The sequence below is a fragment of the Oryza glaberrima genome, chromosome 3 (genome assembly GCF_000147395.1).
Source record: "Oryza glaberrima chromosome 3, OglaRS2, whole genome shotgun sequence".
In the NCBI taxonomy this organism is placed as follows: domain Eukaryota; kingdom Viridiplantae; phylum Streptophyta; class Magnoliopsida; order Poales; family Poaceae; genus Oryza; species Oryza glaberrima.
In genome coordinates this window covers 12398368-12419229 of record NC_068328.1, presented here as the reverse complement: position 1 = coordinate 12419229, position 20862 = coordinate 12398368, and the positions used below count along the sequence as shown (strand labels likewise).

Below are 20862 nucleotides of genomic sequence, written 5' to 3'. Positions count from 1 at the left end.
TGTTATTTTTTGTTGAAAATATTGTTGTACTTTCTGTAAATTTAGTTATTTTAAAAAGATTAACTTTGAAAAAAAAGTCAAAGTGTATTGTAGTAATATAAATTGTATAGGTGCATATAGAAAAAAAAAGAAAATATGCATATTTTTTTCAGAAATTTATTCATAGTATTACAATTAATCACACCGGTATATACGATATAAAACAAATCATCAGATTAATAGCCAATATTGTGTTTTGGGGAAAAAAATCAAACCTGGATTTTGTGACTGGTGATTAATTCCAAACACCAAACTATTTGATGGTTGTTTAATTACCGTGGCGGATCCATAAAATTGATTCGTTGGTATCATAGCATGCTAATTATATTTTAACTATAGTGTTATAATATATGGATAAGCAGTTTAACCATAGGTTTTGCTGAAAGTCGTCGGTGTCGTCTGACACCGACGCTAACACAGCCGCCCCTGGCTGTTTACATATATATTTTATCACTCCTTCAATCTCACATATTATTGTTTTTTAAAAAAAACATCTCACATATTATTAAGAGGAAGGCTAAATGCAGACCTACTCAAAGTTGAATCTCCATCAATGTAAAAAGGAAAAGCCAAACATAGAAACAAAGGTCAAAGCACCTAATCACTCGTTCATCTCGTTTTAGCAACAACATTTGCTCTCAAGCTAAGAAATTGCCATGATAATTAAATAGGGAGAAGAAAATATATACCTTTAATTAATCAACTGGTGTAGCTAGCTAGATTAATTGGTTTGTTATAGATGTTCAATATATTCACTTAGAAACAACAATTGAATGTATAGAAAAACAAACAAGAATTATCCATCAAATATAAGACTACTTTCAAACAAATTTTGAGCTAGCTCCCCAATTTGCGTGCCAAATTTGGATAGTTAAGAGTTTTTTAATGCTGAAATTACCGCCTACATGAAATTTTAGCTAGCTAGGGGTTTGAAACATTTGTTTGCAAACCAAATTCAATATCTGAGGAACAAATTAAACGTCGAGACTCTGCCATGTACATAGTTTGGTTCAAACCCTCATAATTTTTTTCTGAGTGATCAAGAATGTATGTATTGAATCGATCTATGCATGCCAAGCTGTCACCAAGCTATACATACATATAGCTACATATGCATATATATTATCATCATGCTTCCATTATTGGGACTTCCATCGACACATTTAGAGGGTGAATTTCCATGTGTCAGTCGAAGTGCCCTAACCTAATGCGACATGTCATGAACGGATGACCGACACATAGGCCAGTCAAAGGCATGAACAGTAGAGAGGGTCCAGGGGAGATTAGGCCGGGGATCAATGCAAGCAAAAGTGAGTGCGCCCGGCCACACGTATGCATGCACTGGCAAAGCTCGATCAAACAAGCAAATGGAACTCGATCATCTCTCCGGCCTCTTTAATTTAGCTATCTAATCTTGAGTTGATCCGGCGATCGAGCGAGCTACTAATAATATAAATGTTGGGCTCTCCTTTCTTGGCCCTATAAATACCAGGGACGATGCCCAGGAAGAGCAACCTGTGTCAGTTCAGGTGGTAGTAGCAAACACACACACAGCTAGCTAGAGGATTTATCTCCTAAATTGCTCTTGGATTAATACTGGTGTGTAGAGCAGGAGAGGAGATCATCCTCTGATCAAACTCTAATTAAGCTAGCATCTCATATCCTCCAAGATGGTTCAGGCATTGGTCTTTGCTGTGGGGATCGTAGGTAACACACATGCACACACTAGCTAATTCGAGATTACACACTTCTATAACAACTAACCACATCTAGCATGCAGTAGTATTAGTGGTTTCCACAACAAGTATAGTATGCATCCATGCATGCATGCATTATACTTCAATTTGCCACTCGAACTAACTAATTTTCCTTATTGCTGGTAAATGTTTTTTGCAGGCAACATCTTGTCGTTCTTGGTCATCCTTGCACCAGTGTAAGTAGCTAGCTATCTAGACAGAGCCAGTGTACACAAGCATAAATACATGCAAGCTAGCTTCATGATCATTGAGCTAAATAATTATGTTGATGTGCTGTTTCTTCTTGAAAAGAAGAACATGTTAAGCTAATTAATGGACATGATGTGCAATGCAATAATGCAGGCCGACGTTTTATCGGGTGTACAAGAAGAAGTCGACGGAGTCGTTCCAGTCGGTGCCGTACGCGGTGGCGCTGCTGAGCGCAATGCTGTGGCTCTACTACGCCCTCCTCACCTCCGACCTCCTCCTCCTCTCCATCAACTCCATCGGCTGCCTCGTCGAGTCCCTCTACCTCACCGTCTACCTCCTCTACGCCCCCAGGCAGGCCATGGCCTTCACCCTCAAGCTCGTCTGCGCCATGAACCTCGCCCTCTTCGCCGCCGTCGTCACCGCCCTCCAGCTCCTCGTCAAGGCCGCCGACCGCCGCGTCACGCTCGCCGGCGGCATCGGCGCCTCCTTCGCCCTCGCCGTCTTCGTCGCCCCGCTCACCATCATCGTAAGCGCATTAATTCATTCCTCACATAGTCACATACATAATACCTCCGTTTGTTAATAGACGATACCATTAACTTTTGAACATAAAATATATAAGATATAAATCATGCTTTAAATATTTTTAAGTTATAAAACAACTTATAATAAAATAGATGATAATTATATAATTTTTAATTATACATATTTTTAATTACACAAATGATCAAATATGTATACGATATTATCTATTAAAAAATACCATAGCTTCATCTAACTATATATCTGTTTCATTAATTTGATTATAAGATAATTAATTAAGTAGCATATTAACAAGAACTAACATCAAGTTTGATTAAATTTGGTTTTGCAGAGGCAAGTGATCAGGACCAAGAGCGTGGAGTTCATGCCCTTCTGGCTCTCCTTCTTCCTCACCCTCAGCGCCGTCGTCTGGTTCTTCTACGGCCTCCTCATGAAAGACTTATTCGTTGCCGTACGTCCTATTATTTTCTCTTTTTTACTTGTTTTTGTCCCGTTCTTTCTCAACATCTCTAGCTAGTAGCAAGCAAGGAGTCCATCCAGCCATGCAAGCTACTCCCTCCGTTTCACAATGTAAATCATTCTAGAATTTCCCGTATTTATATTGATGTTAATGAATCTAGATAGATATATATGTCTAAATTTATTAATATCAATATGAATGTAGAAAATGTTAAAATGACTTACATTATAAAACGGAGGAAGTAGCTAGCCAGCCAGCTTAAGCAACTGTTAATTGGTGTGCTTTTATTAGGTAGTAATAATTAATTAATCATGCAAATGCACGGATAGTGATGTGAGCTAGTGCGTGTCGCTTGTGTCACCGCCCATGAGCCAGATGTTTTCTGCCGAGAGGCGAGAGCACAGCACAAAAGATCACCGCCACTATTCATCACTTGTATAACCTATCTTTCGCCAAAGCAGAGCTTACGTACTCTCGCAAGCCTAAAAAGCCCTGATTAAACTACGTAAACGTACTCATCACACACGATTATATTTAACCAGGAGATTTTTGTTGTAGCCAGCTGCATGCATCCCCGCATATATTCCAGTAGTAATTAATTAGAACAATAAATTAAGCTATATATATTGATTAAATTACGGATTTGCTAGAAAATTTTCACAAGTTTTTTTCCCTAGCTCAAAACTTTTCTCGAGGCTTGTGCATGAAGAAAAAAATTAATAAAAATAAAATTTCACACATGTTACGTGTAAAATTTCAATACTAGTTGAATGCAAGTTTTATAGTGTTGTAAGTTATATCGTAGTTACCATATACTCCCTCCGTTTCACAATGTAAGTCATTCTAGCATTTTCCATATTCATATTAATGCTAATGAATCTACATAGATATATATGTCTAGATTCATTAGCATCAATATGAATATGGTAAATACTAAAATGACTTACATTGTGAAACGGAGGAAGTAATTACATTTTAATTATATTATAACAACTTTTTAGCGGTAGTGTTTTAGATACTCCCTTAAATTATTAATATCGCATTTATATGCAGACGCCGAACGTGCTGGGATTGCTGTTTGGGCTGGCCCAGATGGTGCTGTACGTGGTGTACAAGAACCCCAAGAAGAACTCCGCCGTGTCGGAGGCGGCCGCCGCCCAGCAGGTTGAGGTCAAGGACCAGCAGCAGCTGCAGATGCAGCTCCAGGCGTCGCCGGCGGTGGCGCCGCTCGACGTCGACGCCGACGCCGACGCCGACGCCGACTTGGAGGCGGCGGCGCCGGCCACCCCGCAGCGGCCAGCTGACGATGACGCCATCGACCACAGGAGCGTCGTCGTCGACATCCCGCCGCCGCCGCAGCCGCCGCCGGCGCTGCCGGCCGTGGAGGTGGCCTGATCGATCAGTGAGAGGGTGACGTATTGAGCTGCTTGTACTGCACGCGTGATGACCACGACTGACCAGAGTGACCTAATTACTGTGTGTTAGCTGCAGCTCATTCTAGCTGAATCGCATGCATCTTAGCTAATTAATTATTATATATATCTGCATGCTTAATTAATTAAGTCGCGATATATATGTGACTGTATGTATCTGTGGCCGCGTTCTTTATTCTGAGTTGTAGGATGATTAGAATTTTGCTAGTGGGCTAAGTACATGTATGCACATGATCATCTATCAGCTGCTGGTCGATGCGTGTATCGCCGTACGTGTATGATTGGGGACACGTGTACTGCATCTGCATGCTAGTACGTGGCATCTCAGTTTATGGTACTAGCTAGACACTGTACTACTCTCCAATCAATAAAAGCCCATGTATCAATTGTTTCGTCTCTTCGATTTTACGGAGTAATTTTTTTTTGGAAATTTACGGAGTAATTACAAATGTGCTCTGTGTAACTACCACTTTCTTAATACGGAAAAGGCTTCTCTGACGTAAAGTCAAAGAGACATGGTCACTGACACGTGTGTCCATAAAGATAGGACCTACCTATTATGGATATTCACGTCCCTCTGACTTTATGTTAGAGGAGCTCTTTTCTTTAGTACTGCTCGTTAAGCTTAGTATGCATGTAAACTTGTGTTTTCCAGATTAGATTGACTATTGATTCGATCGAGTTCGATTATTTACCGTACAGTAGAATTTGTTGCTTTGATATCTTCTTGAACTGGTCAGTTTTGGCGTCGCCGGTCGGGCGGAGGCAAAATGGCATTGGCATGCAGATGAATCGGGGAAGCATCGTTCGACCGGTGATATACGGCATGATCGTTAGCAAGATGAAAGGCAAAACATATGAAGTTTAATAGATTGAAAAAAATTGGCAGTCATGCATCCCTGATGACGATATCTGTGGCACATCAATAGTAGTAATTCAGAAAACAAAAAGAAATAAAAGAGGAGACTAAAAAAAATCAAGAGTAGTAATTGAGAAGACAACATAACAAAATCGAGAGTAATTGAGAATAAAATCCAAGACTAGTACTAACTGATAAGAAAAAATAAAATAAAAATTAATTGCAGAGTGTAGTAATTGAGAAGACAAAATAAGAAAAAAAAATCGACAGTGGTAAGACCAAATAAACATTAATTGGAGAGTAGTAATTGAGAAGAAAAATTCAAGAGTAGTACTACTAATTAAGAAGACAAAATACAAAATAAAATAGAATTAAAAATTGAGAGTAGTACTCCCTCCGTACTATAATATAAGGAATTTTAACATTTTGCTTGCATTGTTTGACCACTCATCTTATTTAAAAAATTTGTGCAAATATAAAAAAATGAAAAGTTGTGCTTAAAATACTTTGGATAATAAATTAATTCAATAATAATAATAATTCTAAATTTTTTTTGAATAAAACGAATGGTCAAACAGTGCAAGTAAAATCTCTTATATTAGGAGTTTGAGGGAGTAATTGAGAAGAAAATTCAAGAGTATTACTAATTGAGAAGAGAAAATACAAAATAAAATAAAAATTAATTGGAGAGCAGTAATTGAGATGACAAAATACAAAATAAAATAAAAATTAATTGGAGAGTAGTAATTGAGAAGACAAAATTAAAAAAAATCGAGAGTAATAAGAGAAAATAAAAATTAATTGGAGAGTAATTCGAGAGTAGTAAGAGAAAATAAAAATTAATTGGAGAGTAGTAATTGAGATGAAAAAAAATCGTGTATCAGAGCCAGGTTTCGATCCTGGGACCTGTGGGTTATGGGCCCACCACGCTTCCGCTGCGCCACTCTGATGTTGTTGTGGGTGCTCCCGTTGACGTGCTCTCGCCTATCGGGCTATACTGCTGTAGGGTGTGGCTGTGGCGGAGGCCCACGAAGAAAGGCCCACAGGAGATCGAACGAGGCCGCGTACCGCGGACGTGACGCCCACAACGCAAACACCGTTGGCGTGACCCCCGGCCTGCCCGCTCCCGTGTCGGAACCGAAACGCATCGCATAACAGATCACATCTTTTCGTTTATGCTTATCAGGCCGGGTTTAGATCAAAAAATTTTGAATAAAAATATCACATTAAATATTTAGACACATACATATGATACTAAATATACGAAAAAACCAATTACACAGTTTGCATATAAATTGCGAGACGAATCTTTTGAACCTAACTACGCTATGATTTGACATTATAGTAAACATTTGCTAATGAAAAATTAATTAGGCTTAATAAATTCGTCTCGTAATTTACATGTGGAATCTGTAATTTGTTTTGTTATTAGTGTACGTTCCGTATATTTCAAAAACTTTACACCTAAAAAATTAAACACACCCTCAGATAAAATTTAAATTTTCAACATTAAATTTAAAGCTGATTTAAAGTTTTCTTTATCAATTTTATTTTTAAGTCTTTTAATCGCTAATAATATATATATATATATATATATATGTATATATATATAAATTTTATTCACAAATTACTTTTTTTTCCGTAAATAAACGATGGGTCCGCATATCTCAAACCAAACCGACCCGCAGGTGTCAGGTGATGGGCCCCAAGTCGGCGGCCACACAAGGAAACGAAACGACCCGGTCACGCGCCGCCACCCAACCAACCATCCAACCAACCAAACGCAACACGCACATACACAGCTAGTAGTAGTAGCCTAGTACTAGGAGTAGCTCTAGCTAAGCTGAGCCTGAGAGAGAGACAGGAGGGAGAGGGATAGAAACAGAAATAGAGATAATCGGAGGGGCCCCGCGGTAAAAAATATCTGCGGCGAGGTCGAAGCCGGAGGAGGAGGGGGGCGGGGCGGCCACAGCCAGCGTCGACGGGGAGCCGCCGAATTGTGTGATCCCCTTCAAACCCTAGCGAGCGAGGGGGCGATTTGGAGCTGGGTGGCGGCGGCGGCGGCGGATGCTGTCGGTGCGGGGGCGGCAGGAGGAGGGGTTCCGTGTGATGGGCCACGGCGACGTCGAGCTGGAGGAGGGGGAGGCCTTCCCCGACGACGACGGCGGCGGCGGCGGCGGCGGCGGCGCGCTCTGCCTCGATCCCGAAGTCGCCTTCTCCTACATCGTGAGCGCCCCCACCCATCCTTGTTGCCTCCCTCTCTCTCGCGTGGCCTCGCGGAAATGAATGAATGAACGAATGAATGTGTTGATTTCGGCGCCGTTCAGCGCGGGGGACTGCTGGATCGGTATGGTTTTGGGAGGAGATGCGCGGCAGCTTTTGCACGATTTCGCAGTTCGTTGATTGGTAGGCAGGATGTTGGTTTAGTTAAATTAAGTGGTTACCATCAACATCTCAGTTTCGTCTTTGTCTCGGTAGGGTGAGGAAGCGCCTTCGTTCCATTCGAATTATTTGGAGGATGAATGGTGAACTCTGCTCGTTTAGGTGATTCGTGTAAGCGCAATGATCAATTTAGTCCAAGCTTCTTTCATTGCGCTGTCCTCACAAGTGAAGCGATGCTAGCTTGCCTCGTTGTTTCGGTTATCTGTGATGTGTTGAGTTTACTACTAATCCACTTTTGGTGTGCGGTAAAAGCCAACTGACTAAACGACCCATTAATAAACATTAAATTGTAATAATTCCCTTTTAATTAAATGTGCAAGTCTTTACCGACTTATAAGAATTGTTATCCATTTTTGGGGCATTCATTTCTTGTTGATTGACCCCATCTGGTATCCAAAGTTCTGACTTATGGTCAAAAGGGTGTTTGGTTTGCTTGGACACCCTAACTAAAAGATGTTGAAATTCTGTTAAAGGCAGGCGCGCGCGCACACACACACACATGGTCTTTTTAGTGTTTTTAGGTGATTGCTGCAGTTATTGCCTCCGAGACCAGTTACTCCCTCCATTCACAAATAGATGCCGTTATAGAATGCGTGCAATGAAATCTTGAAAACATAAACCCTAATTTGCAAACATACTAAGATTTGAAATGTAAAAATGTTATTACTAGATTTGTAACGAATGGTGCTTTCATATTGTTATATTTCAAATTTCTTTTAATAAATGTATGGTTGGAGAAGGCAATGATAAAACATATGAATTGGAGACTGTGTTGATGTCGTAAATTACAAGTAAAAACGAACTGAGAGCATTTATTTTGAGGAAACCCAGAAACCTTTATGTTTGCTTGTGTGTGATATGTCCGTTTCTGTGATCAAAGCATTTATCTCTGGTCCTCATTAATTGCTTTCCATGTTTTTTTTTCTCAGGATGAAAAGATTCAACATGTTCTTGGACATTTTCAGAAAGACTTTGAAGGAGGAGTATCCGCAGAGAACCTAGGTAAAGAGCTAGTAGTTGCTGTACTTGTTGCTTTTGTTCATTGCATTTCAGTCATATTAAGTGGGAAAAACTTTTTGACAGGATCAAAATACGGTGGATATGGTTCGTTTTTGCCCACATACCAGCGCTCACCTCCACCTTTGCCTCAAAGCAGAAGCCCACCCAAGGTTGCAAACGTTGGCACTTCAAGATCACCTTATCAACAATCTGCTGAGGTGCTTTATTAGTTTTCCTTGTGCTGTTAACCAATGTATATTCTGGCGTATGTTCATGTGTCATGATTACAAATGCAGAGCATGGGTCAATACCCTTCAACTGTGGCAAATGAATCTATCTCCCGAAATAATGGTTCCACTGCACCGTCATCTGGTGATTTATGTAAAAGAGAAATATGCTCAAGCACAAACGGTGAGAAGGACTCTGTTGCTTGTTCTGATTCCTTGGACAGCTCATTTAATGGTAGTGACCAGAAGACACTCAAAGTTCGGATCAAAGTTGGTTCCACTAATACTTTGGCAAGAAAGAATGCATCTATCTACAGTGGCCTGGGCCTTGATATTTCTTCTTCTTCATCCATGGAAGGAAGTCCTGATGGTCATGAGGGTCAATCTCCAGTGTGTAGTAATGTGCCATATGAATCTCCTCGGACCATCCTGCAGGTATAAATGCTTTATAACCACTGAATTATCACTTCTATGTCATTAAGCATAGTCAAACAATGGTTATAATAGCTTATATTTTTATCTGCATGATCAATCAGATCATGACGTACTTTTCAGTTCCTGGAGGATTCTTGCTGTCACCTCTGCATGGAAACATTCTGAAATTGACGAATAAGGTCACCCCATTGGTTAACAAATGGGAAACTAATCTGGACTTAAAAAATGTACCTAGAGCAGTTGATGGCCATTCAGAACTTTCTCTTTCGTCTGGGCATGTCAAAGCCCATGTGGCTAAGAAAATGAAGCCTGATGGCAAGAAAAAGAAGTCCATAGATACAAAGACTAGAAAAGATGCAAATAATACTAGTGCAATATTGGGCAAGGAGGCTAATGTAGAAATACCTGGCAGCCGAGTGATTTTATCAGACACACATGATATAACCTGTTCTTCTGGCGCCCCAACCACAGAGTTAAAAGGTGTAAGTCAATTCACAGAAGAATCAACTAAAGATGCTCGACCGAAACAACAGATGGGCTGCAATGACCTGGGAACAGTTAAAAGCGAAGCAGTCAAAACAGAAGTAACAAAGCATATAGAAGAAAACAGTAGTTTTGACAGTTCAGGAAATGGTTGTTTAGCACCACAGGGGAAAGTAAAACTTAAGGCGAGTAAAGTGGACAGGACTTCAGAAGACATGAATATAAGTAGTCACAAATTTTCTCCGTATGATAGGAAGAAAGAAAGCAAAGTAAAACCTATGAGAACATTTGAGCCTGCCATGGATGATTTTGAAGGCAATGTGGACAAGGACTGGGGTGCTGGGTCATCAGATGATTTGAAGACAATTCATGGTAAAGAAACCTTTGCCAGTGAGAGAACTGTGGAAGATAACTCTAGAACGGAGGTCAAACGAATGCAGAAGGAACACAAAGCTAATTTTGTAGCACCATCTAGTTTCTTAGAGGATGGTAATTCTACCCATTCTTCTGTACTAGTTAATGATGGGGCAACTGATTCTCATTTGAAGTCTAATCATTTTGAAAATAAATCGAAAGCAAAATCTCATAAAGACCTTAGTGAAAATCTGCCTAAGAGATCTATAGGAAACAAGGAAGGGGCTTCATTGGAGAGTGTAAGTGTTCAGGGTCAACGGAAAGAGAAGATGATGAACAGTGATAATGAGAAGGAACTTCATATAACTGGGCCAGCAAAAAAGGAGATCCCTTCCAGTGTAAAGCATGGCACATTTCCAGGTTCAGAGGAACAGCAGTTGCATATGCCGTCAAATGGCGGGATTATACCTGGACCTGCAAATGCAGCTTCTCTTCCTGCACCTGTTTTGATAGAGGATAATTGGGTATGCTGTGACATGTGTCATAAATGGCGTCTCCTCCCCTACGGGACAAACACTTCCATGCTTCCAAAAAAGTGGATATGCAGCATGCTTGACTGGCTGTAAGTTCTAGTTCAGTTTGATTAGAATTGCATTTATCCAGTGTTATGCCTCACCATACATGCTTGCTTCAATTGGCACCTTACATATGTTAAGTTGTCCTTAGTACATGGTTAAACGTTGTTAAATATAGTTATTTGATCTGGAATTTCTTTGTACACCTTAAACGATTTCTGATTAGACAGGTAATTTGACTAGATTCTGATATCTCCCCCCGAACACCCATCCACCCCGCCTTAAACAAAAAAAAAGTATTTTTAAGTGGTCCATAAGCTGTGCAAATTCAACATTGAGGTAGCACTCTAATTCAAGGGTCATGCAGTTTTCTTTCTCTGAGTGGTCTGACAATTGGGGAAGAAAAAATTCCATTACTGAAAAATACAATCCAAATTTGTCTTTGCAGACCTGGGATGAACAGATGCGACATTAGTGAGGATGAAACAACAAATGCTCTAAATGCACTTTATGTCACTCAAATCCCTGCCGCTGGTGTTTCTTCAGGTGGCCCTCACACTGCGCATGCAAGTGTAGCAGCATCTAGCACCTACAATATAAGTGGACAACTGGGACAGAGTAGGAAAAGGAAAAATGCTCTGAAAGACGAAAACTGTTACGAGCATGATCAACAAGCCCCTGCAAAAATGACTCTCACGAGCAATCAACAAGCCCCTGCAAAAAATAGAGAAGTTGTTGATAGTGAACATTATACTAATGACAGAGATCCTGTAAGCACACATGATCTGGTGCCACAGAGCAAATCAGCTTCTGAAAGGCATAAGTCTAAGCACAAGGGTCGCAGTAGCCACTTGGATGGAGGTTCTGCTCTCTTTCATGTTTATTGCTTATATTTAGCTGATATGTATTATCTTCTGATATTTTTCAGTAAATACTGTGTTTAGTTATTTAAATTGTTTACTGACATATAATTCCTATTTAAATACAGGAGATCTTACAGAAAAATCGAAGAAGCATTCAAAATCAAAAAACAGGAGAGGAATTGATCGAGATGAGCACAAAACATCTAAGAAGACAAAAAAAGAGGATCGACATTACTTTAACAAAGATTGGAAAAATGAATACGATTTAGCTGGCAACGAAGTTCGTGATGAAACCAAAACTTTATCTGCAAAAGCAAAAATGTCAAAGGACTCATGTGAACAAGATGAGTTTTCTTTACGCAAGGAAAAAGCTTCAAGGTTTGATATTTTGGAAAAAACAAAGAGAATTAATGATGATGATGTGGCCTTTCATGAGAAGATGAAAGAACATCGTGCAGGCATAGAAACATTAGATTTTTCTGGCAAAAAGAAGACAGTGAAGGAATGGGAGGATAACCGGCTCAGTTCAATGGACCACACAAGCAAAGGGGGCGATAATGAGAATTTGAACGAGAGATTATCAAAGATAAAGAAGTCCGAAGCTAGGCCTGAAGAAGTTCAGTATGCAAATGCATTATTTTCTTCTGCTGGAAGGCATCAAGATAATGAGCTAGTTGCTGACAACAAATTTGTTACTTGTAAAGAAGGTCCATCAGAACTATGGGATAATCAACCTCCCAGACAGGTCTTGAACTTGGCGGAACCCACTAGGAGGGATGTTGCCTGTCTTCAGTCTTCTACGGTTGCAACTTCAAGCTCTTCAAAGGTCTCAAGCTCTCGGAGAAACAAAAATTCTCGAGAAGCAAAGGGCTCTCCAGTTGAATCAGTATCTTCATCACCACTGAAAAATTCAAACACTGATAAGATTTCTAAGGCCAGGAAAACTGGAAAAGATGGAGAATTGAATGCTGATTCAAGCATCTTGCATACCCCAATGAAATATCCAACCCACGAAGTTGGTTTACTACATACTGGGCAGCAAGCTGTGGGTGAAGCCATTCTGCGTGGTTCTACAAATAACTCCGGTATGGGGAGAGTAGATAATCAATTGTACCCTGGTGATAAAAAGATCTTGGATATGCATGGCCCTACACTACAACCTGATCAGCAGGATTGTTTTAACCCGAGGGCTACAGCTGATTCCACTGGACATAAAAGTAAAAATAGTGCTCCTTCACACCAAGGTAGAAATGGATCCAGTAACTTGATTTCAGAGGGAAATAAGCAGATAGAGATGTCATCCAGAAAAGAGAAATTACGTCCTAGTATTGATAATCAAGATATGCAAAAGTCTATTGGTCAAGATAATCATTCTCATATGAAAGAAGGCAAATCAGAGGTTCACACCACTAGAGTAAAACCAGGTGCTTCAAAAAACCACACACAATTAAGGTCCAATGTTGAAAATGGAGATTCTGCGAGTCCAATTAGGAGGGATGGTAATATGGTTGCATTTGCACTCAAGGAAGCTCGGGATCTAAAACACAAGGCTAATCATTTGAAGGTTGGTGACACCAATTGTGTTAAATGTTGTCTCAGGCAGCATAATTGTGCTGTCAATTTTGCTTGGAAGTATCTAATGACAATTTTCCCTGCAGGAAAAAGGACTTGAACTTGAAAGTATGGGCCTGTACTTTGAAGCGGCTTTGAAGTTTCTGCATGTTGCATCTCTTTGGGAAACTCCTAATCTGGACAATTCGAGATCAGGCGATGTTGCTCAGTCAATGAAGATGTATTCTGAAACTGCAAAACTCTGCAGGTGAGCTACCTGTGATGTCCATTGAATAAGTCTATAAAGTTTATATACTTCGTTTCAGCAAAAGTTTATATAAAGTTGTCATAGGTACAAAAGAAAGACACACCACGATTCACCAAGGGATGAAAACAGTCTAGGTATTTAAAAATACGAAAAAGTCCACTTTACTACCTCAAACTATTTCATAAGTCCACTTCACCCCCTAAACATATTGTAGGCTCACTTTTTTTTCCCAAACACGCAGGAGATCTGTGTATCATTTCATTAAGCAAGGAATAAAAGGTCGGACTTACAAAACAAAAACACGCCATCACACCCGCTGAAAACACAAAAAAGACCCACCCACATTCGCCCCCTCCTAGGGCACAAGAGCTATTGCCTTGGCCAACAGCTCTTGGAGGTTAGAAGCTCCCGCCATACACCATAGTGTGCCCTCATTGTAGGCTCACTTAACCCCCTAATCTATTAATACCAGCCCACTTAGCACCCTAACCCAGTTTTGTTAGGTGGTATTGCCAGCGTGGAGTGGTTTTGATCAGTCAAGTCACGTCTTGTGCGCCAGACGCAGCCTGGCTATGTCCTTGCTGTGGTTGAAGCTTGAAGGGCAGCAACTGCGTCTTCTTCAATGAGCTGTTGCCTGTTGGTTTCTCACTTGGACTTCGTCGCGGTTGTGGTCACCTGTAATTTAGAGGGACAGTTGGCAGCATGCCGAAAAGTGTAGGATGGATGATGTCACAGTAACAGGCCCACAGCATCGGCTGCATCGCACACGCTGGTGCAGCTATGGCAACCAAAATTCTGTTACGCAGCAACATCCATCTGATCTGACTATTCTTTAAAACTGGATTTAACATCCATCTTCTGTATCTGATGTTGCTGCAATGGATTATTAGTTACTAAGGATGCGGTAGTGGCTGCGATCGCTAGGATGGAGAATTGGAGACGGTTGACGGTGGGCAGGAACCTTGACCACAGCCTCGCCACGTGAGCAAATGCAACTATCTGGAAGCAGAAATCAGAAAGCCACACGAAGCATGAATGTCATGATCTATCCTACCTTTGCTCCGCCTGGCGCCTGCCATGACCCTTATACTCCACCTCAGCACATATGTGTGGCGTGGCTAGGTTTACCGGTAAAAACCACTCGACACTGGCAATACCACCTAGTACCAGGTTAGGGTGCAAACATATGTCTGCACAAATAAACTAAGGGATTAAGTGAGCCTAAATAATGTTTAGAGGGTAGGTTGGACTGTGAAAATAGTTTGAGGTAGTAAAGTGGACTTTTTTTCAAACAAATTGAAGATAAATCTGGCTGTTTTAATTAAACTACACTGAATGATGACGAATTGGATGGTTGCATCTAATCACGTAGTGAATACTCATCCATATTAAATTGATCAGAGTTTTCTTCACGTATGGTTAGCTATGTCTAACTTTGAAACTATATGAACTAAGCTTTTTAAATGCAGTATACTAAAATGCTTTTTTTTTTATTTGACTGTCCAGCTTTTGTGCTCATGCCTATGAACGATGCAATAAAATGGCTTCTGCCGCTTTAGCATATAAATGTGTAGAAGTGGCTTACCTCAAAGCAGCGTACTACAAACACCCTAGTGCAAGCAAGGATCGACAAGAACTACAGTCGGTTGTACAGATAGCTCCAGGTAATTGATGTCTAAAAAAATGTTTGTTCTAGCTTGTAAACTTTAATTTGAAATATTTGAATCCTTTTTATTCCTGCTGAGCTTTTCTGGGAGTTGGAGGCTGCTTCTACTATCCTTTGTTCCGCACTGTGTCACTCACTGGAGTTCGAGTATTACCAATTTATTTATTTAGGATGATGAGCAATTTGGTCCCCAACTTTCTCACTTAGCTCATCAAAAGGACCAATTTTGACCATCAATTCAGTTGCCTTACACTAAATGTTTAAGATGAAAATAACCGCTTGCTGCTTCTTGACTTGTTTATGCGAGGTCTGTGTGCATCCAAACATGTAGGGACTGGATTTGGTATTCATAGAGAATAATGAATTGCATTCTTTGTTGAAAGAGAACATTGATTGTGTGTGTGATATGTAAGGGAATGGTATATTTTGTCTTCTCATGGCATTCTGAGTCATCTAAATCCCAAGTCAATGCTACTTGTACGCCACATCAGTAAAAGGACCATTTGATCCAAATGTATAAGTTGATGGACGAAATTGACTATTTTAAAAGCTCACAGACTAAAGTAAGATTTGAATGTAAGTTGTGGGACCAAATTGTTCGTCGTTTTCCTATGTTGTGCATCAAGAATGGGTAGAATTTTGGAAGTCCAGGCACAGGGCTCAGCTATTTTTTTTAGATAATGGGAATTTATAAAACCCGGCTTCTACACCACAGGGGTGTATACAGCCACAGAAATTCCGAGTGAACAAGCTCAGTTCTTACACAAGTTTACAAACAAAAGGAGCACAGAGGCTCAAGCACCTTACATAAAACTAAAAGAGCACAAAGACTCCAAAGCCTTTCAAAGCGAAAAAGACCTTCCAAACAAACCAACGACCACATTACCCCCTTAACCGCTTTCTCATGTTCCATCCATCTTTACCAAAGAAGTGCACGACAGTTTTCTCCAACAGTTTGCATCCTTCCTTCATCACATCACAAATGGCTATGCAACTTGTATTTATGTAATCATAGTAATCATAGTTTTGTATTATGTAACTACAAATGGTTTACTAGATAAACCAAATTATACAAAAAATACAGTTACAGGCATATACTAGTAATGGATTTGTTGGCCTAGAGAGTGCCGCATGCCTGCATGTGGATATATGGATTATATTGACCTGGCATTACCGAATATCTAATTTGGTTTTATACGATTCTTGGTAAATCCATTTTGCTGATATGGCTATCTGGTCACTATAAACTGTACTCCCTCCAATTCTATATTAACTGACGTTTTGGACAGCATTGCAAATACCAATGACTTATTAATTAGTCACCATATTTCCTGTTATACCCTTATTAAATACCCATATAGCCTTTTCCGCTGGATGGAGACGAAGCAACAGCATTTACTGTTTGCATGCATGCATGAGGGGTATTCTGGAGAAATAAAAGGGAGAGAGTTGTGGAGAAAGCTAAAACGTCAGTTTTTGCCATCCAAACAGCATTAACCCATAACGCCAGTTAGGCCGTGTTCGAATGTCCAACAAAACTTGGATGAAGTTTTGGATTAAAGTGGCACGCTTTTCAAACTGCTAAACGGTGTGTTTCGTACGAAAACTTTCTATATGAAATTTGTTCTAAAATAAGTTTGAAATAATTAAAACTCAATTAATCACACGTTAATACCATCTCGTTTTGCGTAAAAAACTTAATGTTCATCTTCATCTTCATCTTCATCTTAAGGAGATTCAAACACCACCTTAATATAGAACTGGAGGGAATAATCAAATTATGCTTGGTGCATTCTGCAATCTAACCATTTGAAAATTGATAGGTACTTAGTTTTTTTTCATGATGTAATCTGGTTTCTACCAACTTTGTTTTCTATACTATTGCATTGTTATCAATTCTCAGACTTCATAGTATACTCTGAAAATTTTATTTGTATTAAGTATTTTATGGCAGTGTATGGAGCTTTATGTGTATATTATTTCTTATCTTTATATAGGTGAATCTCCATCATCGTCTGCCTCAGATATCGATAATTTAAATAGCCATGGATTGTCAAAGGCCCTTTCAACCAAGGGTGGAAACTCACCCCAAGTGGCTGGCAACCATTTGCCACTGGCCGTTCGTAACCAAGCACACTTATTGAGGTTACTTGCCTATGTAAGTACCTTATTGCACATGTCCCAATTAATTGTTACTTTCAATCAAGCTATTTACCTTTAGCCTGGTACAATCTTTTTATTACTAGGTTCCTTCATCTGTCCCTTCATGAAAACATGTTTATAGATATGGATATGCAAGTTGTTCCATTGTGAACTGTTTCTAGTCTATGGTTTATGTCTCTGTGCTGTGGAGGCTTGTTTCGTACAGGCAGAACCAATTGCAATTTAATACATAATCTCTTTTGGGGATTTGAACAATGTATATTAACGACTATACCCTTCAAATTGGAAATGAATTAGTAGGAGTTTGACGCAGTAACATTTTCTTTAGCTCAATTAGTACAGGCAGTAGTGGTTATTTGTGCTATGGTGCTACTGCTATCCTGTGCTTTGGAATCTATTTAGTGAGGGAAATCTTTAGTGATTCCAGTAAGGCTTTGCTGTTAAAGCTAAAAAAATCAACTAATATTTTAATAAAAAAATATGGATAATGAGTGCTTTTGAAAAGTCACTGCATTGCCAAACAGGGCCTAAAATCAGGCAGTTCTCAATAGCTAAATTGAAATTACAATATCAATGGTCAAAATGGCATTTAACTCATTAACATTTTGGGTAAGGTGTAAGTGGCTACCCGCGAATCCACTTATAGATCAAAATAAGCCGCGAACTCGCTTATTTTGACCTATAAGCGGGTTCACGGGTTAGCCACTTACATCCGTAATTTTGGTTAGTAGCGAAACCATGAATATCATAAATATTGCAATTTAATACAGTAGTATGAACAGCATCCGCTTTGATGACAGGAGTTGTTTACACTTTGACCATAGAAAATGTAAATGATAGTTTGGTCAAATGTCTACCAAAATTACTTTTGGTTTGGTGATAATTGGGTCAGATGTACATAAAGTGAATATGCAACTTAAAAAACAATCGAGAGTGGTACTGGTACCTAAACATTGTTGTCCCTGTTTTGGACACCATCCTGTGCTTGTCAAATATGCTTCCACATTGGTCCACAGGAAGCAGATAGCATGGAACCAATTTTTAATTGAATTGAATATTTATTTATCATCATCAATAACTGACTGTGATTGTAGTAATTAATGAGTTAGCATAATGAAACTTCAGTGCTTTGCCATCGAATAATGATATTCGGAATCTAACTTATGTTTGTTTTTTCTGATCTTTAGACAAATGATGTCAATTGTGCATTCGATGCAACTCGGAAATCACAGGTTGCTATTGCTTCTGCTGCTAGCAGTCAGGAAAGGGGAAAAACTGTGGACGATGGTCTTGCTTCAGTAAGAACAGTTTTAGATTTTAACTTCAACAATGTCAATGAGCTACTGAGACTTGTCCGGCTTTCTATGGAGTTAATCAACACCTGATATGTTCAGAATTGCATGAAATGGCACCCCATGAATAGCTATTGTTGGAATGCCTGGCTGCAGTTACCTCAGCATATTTACACGGTGCAAAAGAGATGGGTCTACTAAGTCTGCGTGAGCTCCATAGGAACTGGGACCGGCTTGCCTGGTTTATGTACATTTAGAGGCATCCAGCGCTTTTTCATACAAATAGGATCACCACTTCGGATTAATCTTATACGTTTTGGAGGCATTCAGTGTTTTTTTTTTTTTTGGGTATAGTTTGGAGCATCTTCGATTAACCTGTTCCTTTTGGAAGCATATTGTACAGTTTAGAGCATCTTCTTGGCAGTTGGTACGCAATTACTGTGTGAACGGATCCAGCTGAGGTAGAACCGGATTTTCATGCGTGATGGTTTGAACTCTGGCAACCATTCTGCTGTAGGTAGGCAAATGTGTTTTATCGGGAATATATGGGCTCCATATCAAGCATTCCCCTGCCATGGTTCTGTAGATTAGGTGAATCTTTGACTGACGCTTACTTATACTAACTTCGAAGCAGCATAATACCTTTTATTGGTGTTACTGTGGGGCACTGATGATGTGCCAGCACTCAAGAACAATTTTGTAATTGGTAATTGGTAAGTTCCACCTGAGTATAAAATTCTGAAGGCTAAATGGTTAGTCCTTCTCGTCTTTCCATGACATTTGGTACAGTCTTGAGCAGGGGGGATGAGAGAAATGAGCTGTGCTAACCAAGATAAGTATTCTCCGTCTCCTCAAGCAGGTATTGGTATTTTTGAATTAGCAATTACAATATTATCATCATCAGTTCATGTCTCCTGCTTTAAGCAAAGCATATATTTTTCATTTCATTCCGACCTTATAATTGCCCACAAAACTATCGTAGACTGACCCGTTATTTGAAAGCTAACTATTTTCCCTGTTTGGAGATGCTGCCTGAATTTCCACTTATTTGTGAGCAACATATGCCTGCAGATAAAATAATATAAAAAGGTATCTATGCTCATTAATTGGTGCTGAATTGCACTTATGTAGACCTACCTCTTGGAAGCCTCCCCCTAGTACAGTTTTCTTAGTACAGGTTAAGATTGAACTTGGCTCATAACAGAAATCCTCTAACAAGCTTTAGCCAACCTTATACTTGATCGATTTGTCCTGCTTCGCATTTGCCACGAAGTGTGAAACCCTATTGAGCATACTGGAAAATGGTGATACTCCACCTATTAATTACTCCCTCCCCCAAAATATAAGATTCTAGAATTGAGAGTCTTGTCCAGAATCATAGTATTAGGATGTCTTATCTGGACACAGATTCTTATATTTATATTTTGAGACAGAGGGAGTAGTCATGAATTGCCCCTTACATGCGCATAGCTTCTGAAATTCACTGTGTTGAATAAATGCATTAAAATGGTGAAGTTTTTGTAGTTATACGAAATCTCCTGCTGATTATGGATTGTTTGTTTCCAGGTCTTACGAAATGGAACGGTTTGGAAGCATGGTGGGCAATGAATTCTATAACCCTGTAAATCTCATGTACAGTAGAGATTAACCTGTTTGTTCATTACAGTAAACAGAACCAGCACCTGCGCATTGTCATTTACCCGAAACCAAAGAGATTTTTTCCACGTGTTTCTCTGCAAAACAAAGCCATAAACCTGTAGATATTATTTGCTTGCAATTTTTGTCAGCTCCTAAACATAGTTTATGGATTATGATATGTAAGGATTAGGCTGAGTACGCTTTGCCGCGTAAATATTTTACGCACTAATTATGTGCCCGATCAAATGAGTATAATCATTATCCGAAACATTCGTTTTGTTGCCCTTGTTTAACACACTAATTGGTGACTTCGGCACCCTAAAAAAACCGTCCATTTTTCGCTGGATGATTCATCTGTCTATTTTTCAAATCAAGCGCCTTAATTTTCATCCACCTGATTAGTGAATAAAAATATTCCGTTGCATCCTAGGGATAAACAAGAAGTATAGTTCGGCTTCAGTTGGTAAACGTCCCATTCCAGTTGTAGTAGCTATGCTGTTTTGTTTGTGGCACAGAATCTTCCGTTTTACTCCGTAATGATTCTTTGCAATTGCATAGAAACAACAAATTAAAGACAGGAAAGCGTGAAGAGACCCCTCTTGGACCTAGCTCGTGATCCTTTTTCC

The 20862-nt window shown here is 39.6% G+C and overlaps 2 protein-coding genes and 1 non-coding gene across 3 annotated transcripts; 2 read left to right on the top strand and 1 right to left on the bottom strand.

Annotated features, from left to right (window-relative positions):
- The first annotated feature begins 1574 nt into the window (after positions 1 to 1574).
- On the top strand, positions 1575 to 4494 carry LOC127768536 (bidirectional sugar transporter SWEET12). The gene is made up of 5 exons (XM_052294144.1): positions 1575 to 1746; positions 1936 to 1972; positions 2139 to 2511; positions 2860 to 2979; positions 4042 to 4494. Exons 1-5 carry the CDS (start codon positions 1710 to 1712, stop codon positions 4381 to 4383), a joined length of 909 nt encoding a protein of 302 aa, XP_052150104.1. The 5' UTR covers positions 1575 to 1709; the 3' UTR covers positions 4384 to 4494.
- Positions 4495 to 6158: 1664 nt separating this feature from the next.
- TRNAM-CAU (transfer RNA methionine (anticodon CAU)) lies at positions 6159 to 6230 on the bottom strand. Its single transcript has one exon. It is a non-coding gene; the product is annotated as a tRNA-Met (tRNA).
- A 912-nt stretch (positions 6231 to 7142) lies between these two features.
- Positions 7143 to 19101, top strand: LOC127767139 (cysteine-tryptophan domain-containing zinc finger protein 3). The gene is made up of 11 exons (XM_052292369.1): positions 7143 to 7506; positions 8652 to 8724; positions 8806 to 8939; positions 9018 to 9383; positions 9485 to 10842; positions 11244 to 11656; positions 11784 to 13222; positions 13317 to 13477; positions 14984 to 15141; positions 17141 to 17301; positions 18494 to 19101. Exons 1-11 carry the CDS (start codon positions 7348 to 7350, stop codon positions 18689 to 18691), a joined length of 4620 nt encoding a protein of 1539 aa, XP_052148329.1. The 5' UTR covers positions 7143 to 7347; the 3' UTR covers positions 18692 to 19101.
- Positions 19102 to 20862: the final 1761 nt, after the last annotated feature.